The following is a 16388-nucleotide window of genomic DNA, read 5'->3' as shown; positions in this document are numbered from 1 at the left end:
GCCAGTATTTTGATTATATTTTAATTATTCCAACCCTGAAGTACTCAAGAGACATGGTACTGTGAACAAACTCATTGATTTCCAGCACTGACACAACAATTGTAATAACCAATCAGGGTGTCGTGACTGAGAGGCCGCTGATGATGTTATGCTGTGGGCTCACTGAGAAATAATTGTAGGAAACCTACTTATGCCCTGATACCAGCAGGTTCCATTCATACCACGAAATGTTACATTTTCATCAAAATGGACGCCCAACCATAGTGAATCGTAGGTGGCAGAAAATTAAATGACTTAAATCATGATGGAAGATGATCAGATACTTGCCTCGTTTTTGCTGACACAACAAGCCAAGTTATTTGTAGCCTATATTTTGTCATTGTTTATTTATTTGTTCTATTGCTGAGGGAAATGTGATGCTTAGTATGAATACCCTGGAATGGTGACTACTACTCTTTGTGCCTGCAGGATTATTGAAATGTTATTTCTTGTACATTCCGTGGAAGGTGACGGGTATAGGGCATTCCACCTCTGCCCTGGCGATCTCCGACATGTCCTTGGCGTTGAGGATCAGCATGTACCCTGACTTCTGGGCCCCGGGGGATACTACAACGGTCAACAGAACTCCTGTGGGTCATTGGAAAAACACACGGTTTGTTAGAAAAACACAGTGCCCAACACATTGTAACTGTAACCCATCTTTTTATGAATTATGCTGAGTACATTTTTCTACTAAATGTAAGTACCTTGTCCCTGGATAAATAGCTAAAGGGCTCTAATTAATCCGCATTGCGGAAGTTCAGTTTTACAGCGTGATTGAAATTTAAAGGCAATATTCCTGCTTTAGAGGAGACTGCATTCGCGATAAACACTGCATATGTCATCTCAATTGCAAATGACCTCAATTTATATTGCGGATTGAATAGAGCCCAATGTCTCTTAAACTCTCTTCTAAACACTAACACAAACACAATACCATGTATCAGTGTTTGCCCTGTACCATGTCTGTAACAGTGACAGTATAGTACACTAAGAGTACAGTACAATACTGTACATACCATCATCCTCATCCACGCCATCGGGGGTCTGAACAAAGAGAGGCTCTGAGGGGTAGGAGTCCGGCTCCTGCCACACCCAGGTCTCCTTGGTCTTCACGTTCAGCTTGATGATCTACAGCCGCATAGAGATTCCTCAAGGTCTAACATACACATCTTGGTCTTCACATTCAACTTGATGATATACAACCACATATAGAAAGAAACTCATGGCCACTCACGTAACATGCTATGACCTCTGCCATTCACTTCTCAGAGTTTGAAGATAGATTTGTGGCAAACAACAAGACTACTCACCCTGTCAGGAATGAAGTGGTTGAGGCCCAGGGCATAGGCATATGAGTAGTTCTTCCCACCGTGCTTCTCATAGTTGATCTGAGGAAACTCAAAGGCTTGGCGGGGACCAGAGAACAGCACCTCAGGCTCCAGCCAGATGGTCCCGTCAGTACGCATCACTGCTGTGGCCGTGGTGTACGGCAGGCATATCAGGTTCTTTCCCTGCTCCTCCTGAAACACACAATCAGTATGAAAGAAAGTTTGAATAAGTTAGGGCAGATATACAGTGCATTCGAAAAGTATTCAGACCTGTTGACTTTTTCCACATTTCGTTACATTACAGCCTTATTCTAAAATGAATTAAATGTATTTTTTTCCTCATCAATCTTCACACAATATCCCATAATGACAAAGTGAAAACAGGTATTTAGAAATGTTTGCAAATTAAGATTTTTTTTAAAGAGAAATATAATATTTACATAAGAATTCAGACCCTTTGCTATGAGACTCGAAATTGAGCTTAGGTACCAAAAAGGGTACCTAAAAATATTTGCAGCATTGAAGGTCTCCAAGAACACAGTGTCCACCATCATTCTTAAATGGAAGAAGTTTGAAACCACCAAGACTCTTCCTAGAGCTGGCCGCACGGCCAAACTGAGCAATTGGAGGAGAAGGGCCGTGGGCAGGGAGGTGACCAAGAACCCGATGGTCACTCTGACAGAGCTCCAGAGTTCCCCTGTGGAGATGGGATAAACTTCCAGAAGGACAACCATCGCTGCAGCACTCCACCAATCAGGCCTTTATGGTAGTGGCCGGACGGAAGCCACATGACAGCCCGTTTGGAGTTTGCCAAAAGGCACCTAAAGACTCGTAGACAAGATTCTCTGGTCTGATGAAACCAAGATTGAACTCTTTTGCCTGAATGCCAAGCGTCACGTCTGAAGGAAACCTGGGACCATCCCTGTGAAGAAGCATGGTGGTGGCAGCATCATGCTGTGGGGATGTTTTTCAACGGCAGGGACTGGGAGACTAGTCAGTATCGAGGGAAAGATGAACAGAGCAATGTACAGAGAGATCATTCATGAAAAGCACTCTGGAGCAGGTTAGGAACTCAGACTGGGGTGAAGGTTCACCTTCCACCAGGACAATGACCCTAAGCACACAGCCAAGACAACGCTGGAGTGGCTTCGGGACAAGTCTCTGAATGTCCTTGAGTGGCCCAGCCAGAGCCCGGACTTGAACCTGATCAAACATTTCTGGAGAGACCTGAAAATAGCTGTGCAGAGACACTCCCCATCCAACCTGACAGATCTTGAGAGGATCTGCAGAGAAGAATGGAAGAAACTCCCCAAATACAGGTGTGCCAAGCTTGTAGCATCATACCCAAGAAGCCTCAAGGCTGTAATCGCTGCCAAAGGTGCTTTATCAAAGTACTGATTAAAGGGTATTTGAATTTAATGTGATATTTCAGTTTTGTATTTTTAATACATTTCTAAAAAACAGTTTTAGCTTTGTCATTATGGGTTATTGTGTGTAGGTTTGATGAGGGGGAAAAAATGATATTATCAATTTTAGAATAAGTATGTAACGTAACAAAATGTGGAAAAAGTCAACGGGTCTGAATACTTTCTGAGGGCACTGAACACGCTGCGATCCAAAATAAAATAAATACAAGGTAACACATAATGCACTTTATTGTCCAAAAATTAAGAAATCATTTGTAGATGAAATGTAAAGTAAAAAAAAAGATTTTTAAAGAGAAGGAAATGACTTACCCTGTGGATGTCCAGTGGGATGACGTATCTCCTGACCTCTGGCTGAGGTGCCATCATGGCTGCCTTCTTCACCTCCTCCCAGTTGGAGCGCAGGTTGGCCAGCCAAAGGTAGTTATACACAAACTCAAACCTACCAGGAAACGAATGAGAATGAGTTTCCTAATCCTTTAAACAGACCGTGTTTAAAGACCAAGGGCTAGGATTCATTAATCAATTACTCTGAAAAAGGACATTGCTAAGGCAAATCACTTCAAATAAATGCCACCCCTGAGATCCCTCAGTCCACAATTGATCCAGTCACTTACATCTGCCACTGTATTGACATTGCCATCTTATGAGAGAGACCATTTTTAGCTGTTCCATTACCCTTTCCATGTACACACATCAGCCACGATGAAACCATTGTCCTCATAAGTGTTGATGTGATGGAACAGGTTGATGGGAGCGGCCCTGAACTTATGGTCAATGTATTCTCCTTGTCCTCCTCCAATGTCCTTTCTGGCGATGTGGAACAATGTCTGTGAAATGTATGTTAAAAAGTTTATTAGGTTTGACAATAATGTCTGTTATGCTTATGTCTGTTGTGACTGCACACGTGTGATTTGGTTCTGGGTGTCGAGACTAGGTATTATGTTACTGTACATAATTGTCCTGTATAGAAATGTGTCACTTTAAACTAAAATCTACTGAGTGTTTGCCTCCTTACCCCGAGAACCTCGTTGGACTCGAAGCAGTCCATGTAGTTGGAGCCTCGGATGCTCCAGGCACTGAGGAACTTCAACAGGTTGATTTTCACAGGGGTCTCCACAAAGACAAAGTAGTTCTCCGACATGCCAAAGCTAAGGGTGATATGTAGACCATTTAAGTTGGCATGCATTGTAAGTTGTTATATGGTCTAGTCAAATAACACAGAAGGAGGCATGTCCATGATTGACTCCTTGCTGTTTTGGGGACCTCAAGTTCAACTATGAACATGATGGATTTGTTATTATGACCCACCTGTGCACATAGGAGGGCTTGAACCTCTCGGCACTGGGGAACTGCACCACAACCTTGGACTTTTCAATGGGGTCTGACTTGTCTGAGGAGAGAACACAAGATGCAATCAGGGCAGAAGCCTTCAGAGTGCCTTACTATAACATGTTATCCTATCCAGAACAAGTTAAGTACATGTTACCTACATTTTCTAGTTTAATAGTTGGAACACGTGCATTAATTCTGAATGAATATCTTTCATTTTATTTTCCTTGAATCAATTTGGACACAAGCCCAACCTTTCTGAGTGGGTGGGATTCTGACAACGTTGTAGGCCAGTGATGCTCCTTTCCCCATGCAGTTTCCGATGTTGAACACTGTTCCGTCTTTCTCAATGTGTGGGTGGGCTGTCACTCCATTGATGTTGACGTAGTTGCACAAGTCCACCTGAGGAGAAGTGAAGTCATAGTGTTATTCATTATTATGTTATACATTATGCATGTGTTATAACTATTAATGAGAAGTGAGACTTCCATTTTGTTCTGTTTTGAGTCTGTTGAATCAGGCCAAAGGATATAGGCATACACTGTGGTTTCTGGTACAGTATATTGTGAATACTGTAATGAAGGGGGGTGGAATTTCAGCCAGGGGGAAAAGTGGAGAGTCATACCTTCTTCAGTGTATCCAGCGTGTCAGTGTTGACTTTAGTGATGTAATTGGTTTCTGTGACGGCGTAGTAATCTTCACCAATGGGGTAAACGTTCACCAGACAATTGTCTGTCACCTCAACACCCTTGAAGTAAGTGAAAAACCTGCACAGAGAAACACACACCAGTTTAGAAATGGATCCAACAGTCATCATTAAAACGACAATCAAGGCAACGGCAGTCAAAATATACACAATGATTGATATGAAGGATCAGATATACAGTGCCTTCAGAAAGTATTCACCCCCTTGACTTATCCACATTTTGTTGTGTTACAGCCTGAATTCAAAATGTCTGACATTTAGATTTTGTGTCACTGACACACAATACCCCATAATACCCAAAAATGTAAAGCTGAAATGTCTTGAGTCAATAAGTATTTAACCCATTTGTATGTCAAGCCTAAATAAGTTCAGGAGTAAAAATGTGCTGAACAAGTCATATAATGTATTGCGTGGACTCACTCTGTGTGTAATAATAGTGTTTAACATTATTTTTTAATGACTACATCATATCTGTACCCCTCAAATACAATTATCTGTAAGGTCCTTGAGTCAAGAATTTAATTTCATACACCGATTCAACCACAAAGACCAGGGAGGTTTTCCAATGCCTCGCAAAGAAGGGCCCCTATTGGTAGAATAAAAATGTAAATAAAAAACAGACATTGCTTATACATTGGATGGTGCATCAATAAATCAGTTACAGAGTTTAATGGCTGAAATATTTTTGGCAAGACTTGAAAATGTCTGTCTAGCAATTATAAACAACAAACTTGACAGAGCTTGAAGAATTCAAAAATAATCATGTGCAAATATTGTACAATCCAGGTGAGCAAAGCTCTTAGAAACTTACCCAGAAAGACTCACAGTTGTAATTGCTGCTACAGGTGATTCTAACATGTATTGACTCAGGGGTGTGAATACTTATGTAAATGAGATATTTCTCTATTTCATTTTCAATAAACTTGGCAAAATTTCGAAAAGTGTTTTCACTTTGTCAGTATGGGGGGGTATTGTGTGTATATGGGTGGAAAAATATACATGTAATATTAATACATTTTGAATTCAGGCTGTAACAACAAAATGTGGAATAAGTCAAGGGGTATGAATACTTCTGAAGGCATTATATGGCAAGCAAATATAACCATTTACAGGATATGGGGTGGCAGGTAGCCTAGCGGTTAGAGCGTTGAGCCAATAACCGAAAGGTTGCTAGATTGAATCCCCAAGTTGACAAGGTAAAAATATGTATTTCTGCCCCTGACCAAGGCAGTTAACCCACTATTCTTAGGCCGTCATTGTGAATAAGAATTTGTTCTTAACTGACTTGTCAAGTTAAATAAACTAAAATAATATGTTGCAGGTTGATGTTTATTGGGATGAATATTGTCCTGGAGGAAGGGCTGAGAAATTTCCACTAGATAGGACAGCTGCATTGTCAAATTGCCTATATACTGTTAAAAAAACTTTGGTCTTAATTTAAGGTTAGGGTTAGGCATATGATTAGCAGTGTGGTTAGGCTTAGGTTTAAAATCACATTGTATGACTTTGTGGCTTTGCCAGCGATTGACTACCCTACAGATCTGCCTCCGGTACATGTGTCATCCCAATGAATGCCAACCTGCAGCTATGTTATTCATCTGATGAGGTTAGCTACCAACCTGGAGAAGATGTTTTTGCAGGGATCTGGGTAGGCGAAGGTGCCAAATTCAGTGATCACCACACGCTTTTCTGTAATGGCTCGCACATAGGCATCTGTTTTAACATACCTAAAGGATAAAGATAGAGATGGGTATCAAATCCATTAGGTTAATTAGACTCAAATGCAATGTAACCACTGATCTCTAACAGATATTATTCATCCATTCATACTTGTTGAAGTAGGTGACTTGGCCATTTTTGAAGTCAAATTTGTGCATGAGGGCCTGGCCATCGAAGAGGTGGTAGAAAGGCTCATCTCCAACCTCAAACAGGCCAGGGCCCAGACGAAGAAGACTTCCCTTCAGAAATGAAGGAATCCTACCTGTAGATGTGAGAGAAAAGAGCGTTTGTCAAACAATTGATCAAGGAACTGTTCAATGTGATTGTATCTAGAGCAGGTAACAGGTATATTAGGGGATGTTTCTCATAGATACAGTACTGTTTTCACGTGAATTTCCAAGATGGCAGTGATTTATTTGTGTTCTCATTTTAGGATGGTGGATTTTTAGGATTGAATGTACCAGAAATCTACACTATATATACAAAGGTATGTGGATATCCCTTTAAGCAAGTGGATTTGGCTATTTTAGCTGCACCTGTTGCTGACAGGTGTATAAAATCAGGCACACCGCCATGCAATCTCCACAGACAAACATTGGCAGTAGAATGGCCTTACTGAAGAGCTCAGTGACTTTCAACGTGGCACTGTCATAGGATGCCACTTTTCCAACAAGTCAGTTAGCAACATTTTTGCCCTGGTCAACTGTAAGTGCTGTTATTGTGAAGTGGAAACGTCTAGGAGCAACAACAGCTCAGCTGCGAAGTGGTAGAACGCACAAGCTCAACAAACGGGACCGCCAAGTGAAGCGCGTCTGTCCTCGGTTACAACATTCACTACCGAGTTCCAAACTGACTCTGAAAGCAACATCAGCAGAATAACTGTTCGTCGGGAGATTCTCGAAATGGGTTTCCAGGGCAAATCAGCCACACACAAGCCTAAAAACAACATGCGCAATGCCAAACGTTGGCTGGAGTGGTGTAAACCTCGCCGCAATTGGACACTGGAGCAGTGGAAATGCATTATTTGGAGTGATGAATCACGCTTCACCATCTGGCAGTCCGGCGGACTAATCTGGGTTTGGCAGATGCCAGAAGAACACTACCTGCCCAAATGCATAGTGGCAACTGTAACGTTTGGTGGATGATGAATGGTCTGGGGCTGTTTTTCATGGATTGGGCTAGGCCCTTTAGTTCCAGTGATGGGAAATCTTAATGCTACAGCCAGTGGTGAAAAAAGTATCAAGCTGTCATACTTGAGTAAAAGTAAAGATACCTTAATAGAAAATTGAATAGAAAATGACTCAAGTAAAAGTGAAATTCACCCAGTAAAATACTACTTGAGTAATAGTCTAAAGGTATTTGGCTTTAAATATTCTTAACTATCAAAAGTAAATGTAATTGCTAAAATGTCCTTAAGTATCAAGTAAATTACTGGGAGTTTATACTTAAGTACTTTACACCACTGGCTACAGCATACAATGACATTCTAGACAATTCTGTGCTTCCAACTTTGTGGCAACAGTTTGCGGAAGGCCCTTTCCTGTTTCAGCATGACAATGCCCCTGTGCACAAAGCGAGGTCCATACAGAAATGGTTTGTCGAGATTGGTGTGGAAGAACTTGACTGGCCTGCACAGAGCCCTGACCTCAACCCAATAGAACACCTTTGGGATGAATTAGAACACCGACTGCGAGCCAAGCCTTATTGCCCCCAAAATCAGTGCCCAACTACACTAATGCTCTTGTGGCTGAATGGAAGCAAGACCCCAGAGCAATGTTCCAACATCTAGTGGAAAGCCTTCCCAGAAGATTGGAGGCTGTTATAGCAGCAAAGTGCTGACCAAATCCATATGAATGCCCATGATTTTGTAATGAGATGTTCGATGAGCAGGTGTCCACATACTTTGGTCATGTAGTGTAGTAAAATTAATTAACATAACCTGCTTCATATGACCAAATAAATATGTAGTTAACATACCTGTAACTGTTGCAGGGACAGGCTCTGATAACTCCTCAACTGTCTCAAAGATCTTCTTGTAGCCACCAGCAGGGTGCTCAAATCTGGTTTTGTGAAGAAAGAAAATGTAAGTAACTGAAGCCCAGGTGCTCTCCAACCCTGTTCCTGAAGAGCTACCCTTCTGTAGGTTTTCAATCCAACCCCAGTTGTAACTTACTTGTTCAGGTAATCAACCAGATAGTTATTAGAATCAGGTACACTAGATTAGGGTTCAAGTGAAAACCTACAGGAGTGTAGCTCTTCGGGAATTAGTAAGGAGGAATTTCTCAAACATAATTGAAAATGCATACATTCATACATATTTTCTCTTTATTGAGTAAAGCAACCCACATTATTCCAAATAATATTGGTCTACTTGCATGAAATATGTTAGATTTTTCAAAGTTGACATTTTCCACTTTATCCCTATGGTTGACCCTTGACAGCGTGAGAGTTCAGACATGAATTCAGACTTAAATAAATGAACCATCACTCACCGGCTGACCATGGTTCCTCCTTGTTGTGGGAGCACAGAGACACACACTCACTCACATACAGGTGTCTTCAGATCACTTCTGAACTGGAAGTCTTGGCGCTCCCAGTGGGTTTAGCGTCTTTATACATCGAGCCCCTCTCTCTTTCTCGACCCTGAGTGGCTTTAACCTTTCTCTTGACCAATCAGGTTGCATCCTGAGAAAGAATGCCATTGTACCAATATCCTTAGCTTGGTTGCACAATGGTGGCCCTCTAAAACCGGATTTATTTTGCCTGAATATTTCACAAAATCAATAGGCCTGTGTTTGCCTGGAAAATGTGTTGCAATAACATAAGATGATTGTTCAATCATGTATATATTTACCAAACCACAGTAGCAGGGAGAGCCTATAGATAGATACATTTCATGGCATTTCACTAAATTAATGTATTATGTTATTTTCTACTTTCCTGTAGATTACATTTTGTAACTGGGATAGATTTACCTTACCCTCCTGCTGAATTGACTATTTGGCAGAACATTAACAATAGTCAAAAGGCACCAATTTCAAATGGGCCTTATGCTCTCGACTTGTATATATGCATAAGTGATTCAGAGTTACTGTGTAAATGCTTATCTCGGCTAAGTATTGCTTCTTTAAATGTACATTTCTACAGAGTAATACAGTACTTTGTGTACATTGGGGTCTATAAACATTAAGTACCCTATGTATGGGACTTTGAGCGGGTCTGGACTCGTTCTGACCGACATTTTTGTGTACAGAGCACTTGTTGAATGACACAACATCAATTGCTGTGCACTCCGTGAAAGCTCTGGTTGTCCCGCTTCGCATGTCACTCTCCGCTCTTGTCTGAAATGCAGTATGGGAAATCTGGCACCTTATTTGCATAGGGAGCAACACATCACATTTTCTGGGTGTCAATTATGAACCCCCCCCCCACACACACACACACACACACTTCTGTTGAATAGGAGAAAGAAATAGTTCATATTTGTATCATATTTTTACTTTGCAATTGAGCTTGTGTCTTCAAAAGTGACGACCAGAAAGGTGAGATTTTAATATTTTTGACAGGATAAGTATAAATCAAATGAAATGTATTTATATAGCCCTTCGTACATCAGCTGATATCTCAAAGTGCTGTACAGAAACCCAGCCTAAAACCCCAAACAGCAAGCAATGCAGGTGTAGAAGCACGGTGGCTAGGAAAAACTCCCTAGAAAGGCCAAAACCTAGAGAGGAACCAGGCTATGTGGGGTGGCCAGTCCTCTTCTGGCTGTGCCGGGTGGAGATTATAACAGAACATGGCCAAGATGTTCAAATGTTCATAAATGACCTTCATGGTCAAATAATAATAATCACAGGCAGAACAGTTGAAACTGGAGCAGCAGCACGGCCAGGTGGACTGGGGACAGCAAGGAGTCATCATGTCAGGTAGTCCTGAGGCATGGTCCTAGGGCTCAGGTCATCCGAGAGAGAGAAAAAAAGAGAGAAAGAGAGAATTAGAGAGAGCATACTTAAATTCACACAGGACACCGGATAGGACAGGAGAAGTACTTCAGATATAACAAACTGACCCTAGCCCCCGACACATAACTACTGCAGCATAAATACTGGAGGCTGAGACAGGTGGGGTCAAGAGACACTGTTGCCCCATCCGATGACACCCCCAGACAGGGACAAACAGGAAGGATATAACCCCACCCACTTTGCCAAAGCACAGCCCCCACACCACTAGAGGGATATCTTCAACCACCAACTTACCATCCTGAGACAAGGCCGAGTATAGCCCACAAAGATCTCCGCCACGGCACAACCCAAGGGGGGGCGCCAACCCAGACAGGAAGATCACATCAGTGACTCAACCCACTCAAGTGACGCACCCCTCCTAGGAACGGTATGAAAGAGCCCTAGTAAGCTAGTTACTCAGCCCCCGTAATAGGGTTAGAGGCAGAGAATCCCAGTGGAAAGAGGGGAACCGGCCAGGCAGAGACTGCAAGGGCGGTTCGTTGCTCCAGAGCCTTTCCGTTCACCTTCACACTCCTGGGCTAGACTACACTCAATCATATGACCCACTGAAGAGATGAGTCTTCAGTAAAGACTTAAAGGTTGAGACCGAGTTTGCGTCTCTCACATGGGTAGGCAGACCATTCCATAAAAATTGAGCTCTATAGGAGAAAGCCCTGCCTCCAGCTGTTTGCTTAGAAATTCTAGGGACAATTAGGAGGCCTGAGTCTTGTGCCCGTAGCGTACGTGTAGGTATTACATTTACATTTACATTTAAGTCATTTAGCAGACGCTCTTATCCAGAGCGACTTACAAATTGGTGCATTCACCTTATGACATCCAGTGGAACAGTCACTTTATAATAGTGCATCTAAATCTTAAAGGGGGGGGGTACTTATCCTATCCTAGGTATTCCTTAAAGAGGTGGGGTTTCAGGTGTCTCCGGAAGGTGGTGATTGACTCCGCTGTCCTGGCGTCGTGAGGGAGTTTGTTCCACCATTGGGGGGCCAGAGCAGCGAACAGTTTTGACTGGGCTGAGCGGGAGCTGTACTTCCTCAGTGGTAGGGAGGCGAGCAGGCCAGAGGTGGCTGAACGCAGTGCCCTTGTTTGGGTGTAGGGCCTGATCAGAGCCTGGAGGTACTGAGGTGCCGTTCCCCTCACAGCTCCGTAGGCAAGCACCATGGTCTTGTAGCGGATGCGAGCTTCAACTGGAAGCCAGTGGAGAGAACGGAGGAGCGGGGTGACGTGAGAGAACTTGGGAAGGTTGAACACCAGACGGGCTGCGGCGTTCTGGATGAGTTGAAGGGGTTTAATGGCACAGGCAGGGAGCCCAGCCAACAGCGAGTTGCAGTAATCCAGACGGGAGATGACAAGTGCCTGGATTAGGACCTGCGCCGCTTCCTGTGTGAGGCAGGGTCGTACTCTGCGGATGTTGTAGAGCATGAACCTACAGGAACGGGCCACCGCCTTGATGTTGGTTGAGAACGACAGGGTGTTGTCCAGGATTTGGGAGGAGGACACAATGGAGTTGTCAACCGTGATGGCGAGATCATGGAACGGGCAGTCCTTCCCCGGGAGGAAGAGCAGCTCCGTCTTGCCGAGGTTCAGCTTGAGGTGGTGATCCGTCATCCACACTGATATGTCTGCCAGACATGCAGAGATGCGATTCGCCACCTGGTCATCAGAAGGGGGAAAGGAGAAGATTAATTGTGTGTCGTCTGCATATCAATGATAGGAGAGACCATGTGAGGTTATGACAGAGCCAAGTGACTTGGTGTATAGCGAGAATAGGAGAGGGCCTAGAACAGAGCCCTGGGGGACACCAGTGGTGAGGGCGCGTGGTGAGGAGACAGATTCTCGCCACGCCACCTGGTAGGAGCGACCTGTCACGTAGGACGCAATCCAAGCGTGGGCCGCGCCGGAGATGCCCAACTCGGAGAGGGTGGAGAGGAGGATCTGATGGTTCACAGTATCGAAGGCAGCCGATAGATCTAGAAGGATGAGAGCAGAGGAGAGAGAGTTAGCTTTAGCATTGCGGAGCGCCTCCGTGATACAGAGGAGAGCAGTCTCAGTTGAATGACTAGTCTTGAAAACTGACTGATTTGGATCAAGAAGGTAATTCAGAGAGCAATAGCGGGAGAGCTGGCCAAGGACGGCACGTTCAAGAGTTTTGGAGAGAAAAGAAAGAAGGGATACTGGTCTGTAATTGTTGACATCGGAGGGATCGAGTGTAGGTTTTTTCAGAAGGGGTGCAACTCTCGCTCTCTTGAAGACGGAAGGGACGTAGCCAGCGGTCAGGGATGAGTTGATGAGCGAGGTGAGGTAAGGGAGAAGGTCTCCGGAAATGGTCTGGAGAAGAGAGGAGGGGATAGGGTCAAGCGGGCAGGTTGTTGGGCGGCCGGCCGTCACAAGACGCGAGATTTCATCTGGAGAGAGAGGGGAGAAAGAGGTCAGAGCACAGGGTAGGGCAGTGTGAGCAGAACCAGCGGTGTCGTTTGACTTAGCAAACGAGGATCGGATGTCGTCGACCTTCTTTTCAAAATGGTTGACGAAGTCATCTGCAGAGAGGGAGGAGGGGGGGAGGAGGATTCAGGAGGGAGGAGAAGGTGGCAAAGAGCTTCCTAGGGTTAGAGGCAGATGCTTGGAATTTAGAGTGGTAGAAAGTGGCTTTAGCAGCAGAGACAGAGGAGGAAAATGTAGAGAGGAGGGAGTGAAAGGATGCCAGGTCCGCAGGGAGGCGAGTTTTCCTCCATTTCCGCTCGACTGCCCGGAGCCCTGTTCTGTGAGCTCGCAATGAGTCATTGAGCCACGGAGCGGGAGGGGAGGACCGAGCCGGCCTGGAGGATAGGGGACATAGAGAGTCAAAGGATGCAGAGAGGGAGGAGAGGAGGGTTGAGGAGGCAGATTCAGGAGATAGGTTGGAGAAGGTTTGAGCAGAGGGAAGAGATGATAGGATGGAAGAGGAGAGAGTAGCGGGGGAGAGAGAGCGAAGGTTGGGACGGCGCAATACCATCCGAGTAGGGGCAGTGTGGGAGGTGTTGGATGAGAGCGAGAGGGAAAAGGATACAAGGTAGTGGTCGGAGACTTGGAGGGGAGTTGCAATGAGGTTAGTGGAAGAACAGCATCTAGTAAAGATGAGGTCGAGCGTATTGCCTGCCTTGTGAGTAGGGGGGGAAGGTGAGAGGGTGAGGTCAAAAGAGAGGAGAGGAGTGGAAAGAAGGAGGCAGAGAGGAATGAGTCAAAGGTAGACGTGGGGAGGTTAAAGTCGCCCAGAACTGTGAGAGGTGAGCCGTCCTCAGGAAAGGAGCTTATCAAGGCATCAAGCTCATTGATGAACTCTCCGAGGGAACCTGGAGGGCGATAAATGATAAGGATGTTAAGCTTGAAAGGGCTGGTAACTGTGACAGCATGGAATTCAAAGGAGGCGATAGACAGATGGGTAAGGGGAGAAAGAGAGAATGACCACTTGGGAGAGATGAGGATCCCGGCGCCACCACCCCGCTGACCAGAAGCTCTCGGGTGTGCGAGAACACGTGAGTGGACGAAGAGAGAGCTGTAGGAGTAGCAGTGTTGTCTGTGGTGATCCATGTTTCCGTCAGTGCCAAGAAGTCGAGGGACTGGAGGGAGGCATAGGCTGAGATGAACTCTGCCTTGTTGGCCGCAGATCGGCAGTTCCAGAGGCTACCGGAGACCTGGAACTCCACGTGGGTCGTGCGCGCTGGGACCACCAGATTAGGGTGGCCGCGGCCACGCGGTGTGGAGCGTTTGTATGGTCTGTGCAGAGAGGAGAGAACAGGGATAGACAGACACATAGTTGACAGGCTACAGAAGAGGCTACGCTAATGCAAAGGAGATTGGAATGACAAGTGGACTACACGTCTTGAATGTTCAGAAAGTTAAGCTTACGTAGCAAGAATCTTATTGACTAAAATGATTAAAATGATACAGTACTGCTGAAGTAGGCTAGCTGGCAGTGGGTGTGTTGTATGTACGGCAGGACCAAATCAGAGAGATAGGTAGGAGCAAGCCCATGTAATGCTTTGTTGATTAGCAGTAAAATCTTGAAATCAACCCTTGCCTTGACAGGAAGCCAGTGTAGGGAGGCTAGCACTGGAGTAATATGATAAAATTTGGGGTTCTAGTCAGGATTCTAGCAGCCATATTTAGCACTAACTGAAGTTTATTTTGTGCTTTATCCGGGTAGCCGGAAAGTAGAGCATTGCAGTAGTCTAACCTAGAAGTGACAAAAGCATGGATACATTTTTCTGCATCATTTTTGGACAGAAAATGTCTGATTTTTGCAATGTTACGTAGATGGATAAAAGCTGTCCTTGAAACAGTCTTGATGTCTTCAAAAGAGAGGTCAGGGTCCAGAGTAACGCCGAGGTCCTTCACAGTTTTATTTGAGACGACTGTACAACCATTAAGATTAATTGTCAGATTCAACAGGACCTAGAACAAGAATCTCTGTTTTGTCCGAGTTTAAAAGTAGAAAGTTTGCAGCCATCCACTTCCTTATGTCTGAAACACATGCTTTTAGCGGGGTATGTTTTGGGGCTTCACCATGTTTCATGAAATGTACAGCTGTGTGTCATCCGCATAGCAGTGAAAGTTAACATTATGTTTTCGAATGACACCCCCAAGAGGTAAAATATATAGTGAAAACAATAGTGGTCCTAAAACGGAACCTTGAGGAACACCGAAATTTACAGTTGATTTGTCAGAGGACAAACCATTCACAGAGACAAACTGATATCTTTCCGACATAAGCATTACTTGGTATAAGCATTACTTGGTACTGTTTATGGCCCTCTCATGATAAATAAATACTTTTGGGTATGTCTACAAGTAACATTAGTCATGATTTTAAAGTAGGGAAATGTGTCTAAAAAATACAACACAAGGTCGTTTATTGTTTTGCACCACATCAGTAACTAAACACTGTAGAGGTCAAATTGTTTTTACCAACATTAATCATGTTCATATTAAAATACTGGGTACTATTTTGTGTAGTGTGAAAAATGTAATTGATAGCATCATGGCAAACAAATTTGTTTTGACAGTTCTTTTGTAAGGAACAGAGGTAGCCATCAGAACTTTGCCACGGGCACACAATTTGCTGTCCTCATATGAGCGGGTTGCTTTTTCCCAGGAGACTAAAGAACAATGTGGTGATTGTCCTCTGCACATGTCCAGAATACTAAGCCCTTAGCTACCTGGATTATAGCTGGTTGCTTTTTTAGACAGACACAGGCAACTTCAAACTCGTACGAAATCACAATAAGCAAGTAGCCTCAATAATAAATAAATAAATCATTAGTATCCAATTACATCACTAACAAATTATAAATCAGGAATAGTATACTCCACAGATCAAAGGGGCAGGTTTCAAGGGATAAATATACCTAACATATTTTCACGTGGACTAGAAGTAAGCATGCATCTATGTATCTATGTACAAAGATCCAGGACAACAACCTCTCCCTCAATGTGATCAAGACAAAGGAGATGATTGTGGACTACAGGAAAAGGAGGACCGAGCATGCCCCCATTCTCATCGACGGGGCTGTAGTGGAGCAGGTTGAAAGCTTCAAGTTCCTTGTTGTCCACATCAACAACAAACTATCATGGCCAAGCACACTGAGACAGTCGTGTAGAGGGCACAACAAAGCCTTTCCCCCTTAGGATACTGAAAATATCGACCACTAAAACAGGTCCTCAGATCAAAAGTTTTACTGCTGCACCATCGAGAGCATCCTGACTGGTTGCATCACTGCCTGGTATGGCAACTGCTTGGCCTCTGACCGCAAGGCACTACAAAGGGTAGTGTGTATGGCCC

The 16388-nt window shown here is 44.1% G+C and overlaps 1 protein-coding gene across 1 annotated transcript; it reads right to left on the bottom strand.

The window, feature by feature from the left end:
* On the bottom strand, nucleotides 1-9174 carry LOC124009989 (retinoid isomerohydrolase). Its single transcript, XM_046322280.1, has 13 exons — nucleotides 9044-9174; nucleotides 8529-8611; nucleotides 6663-6813; nucleotides 6452-6559; nucleotides 4752-4893; nucleotides 4381-4528; nucleotides 4106-4187; nucleotides 3813-3945; nucleotides 3473-3624; nucleotides 3107-3236; nucleotides 1353-1562; nucleotides 1059-1170; nucleotides 1-627 (listed from the first exon to the last, which is right to left on the bottom strand). The coding sequence occupies exons 1-13, from the start codon at nucleotides 9052-9054 to the stop codon at nucleotides 482-484; spliced, it is 1608 nt and encodes a 535-aa protein (XP_046178236.1). The 5' UTR covers nucleotides 9055-9174; the 3' UTR covers nucleotides 1-481.
* Between the last annotated feature and the right edge of the window lie 7214 nt (nucleotides 9175-16388).

Source organism: Oncorhynchus gorbuscha, linkage group LG22 (genome assembly GCF_021184085.1).
Source record: "Oncorhynchus gorbuscha isolate QuinsamMale2020 ecotype Even-year linkage group LG22, OgorEven_v1.0, whole genome shotgun sequence".
NCBI classification, from domain to species: Eukaryota; Metazoa; Chordata; class Actinopteri; order Salmoniformes; family Salmonidae; genus Oncorhynchus; species Oncorhynchus gorbuscha.
Note: the sequence above shows the minus strand (reverse complement) of the source record. Positions and strands in the feature narration are given on the sequence as shown.

Bases quoted from the DNA above. Each gene is read 5' to 3' on its own strand.
- LOC124009989 (XM_046322280.1), bottom strand. The intron at 6,560-6,662 runs GTATGAATGGAT...TTTATCCTTTAG, and splicing joins CAAGTCACCTACTTCAACAA to GTATGTTAAAACAGATGCCT. The intron at 3,625-3,812 runs GTAAGGAGGCAA...TACATTTCACAG, and splicing joins AGTCCAACGAGGTTCTCGGG to ACATTGTTCCACATCGCCAG.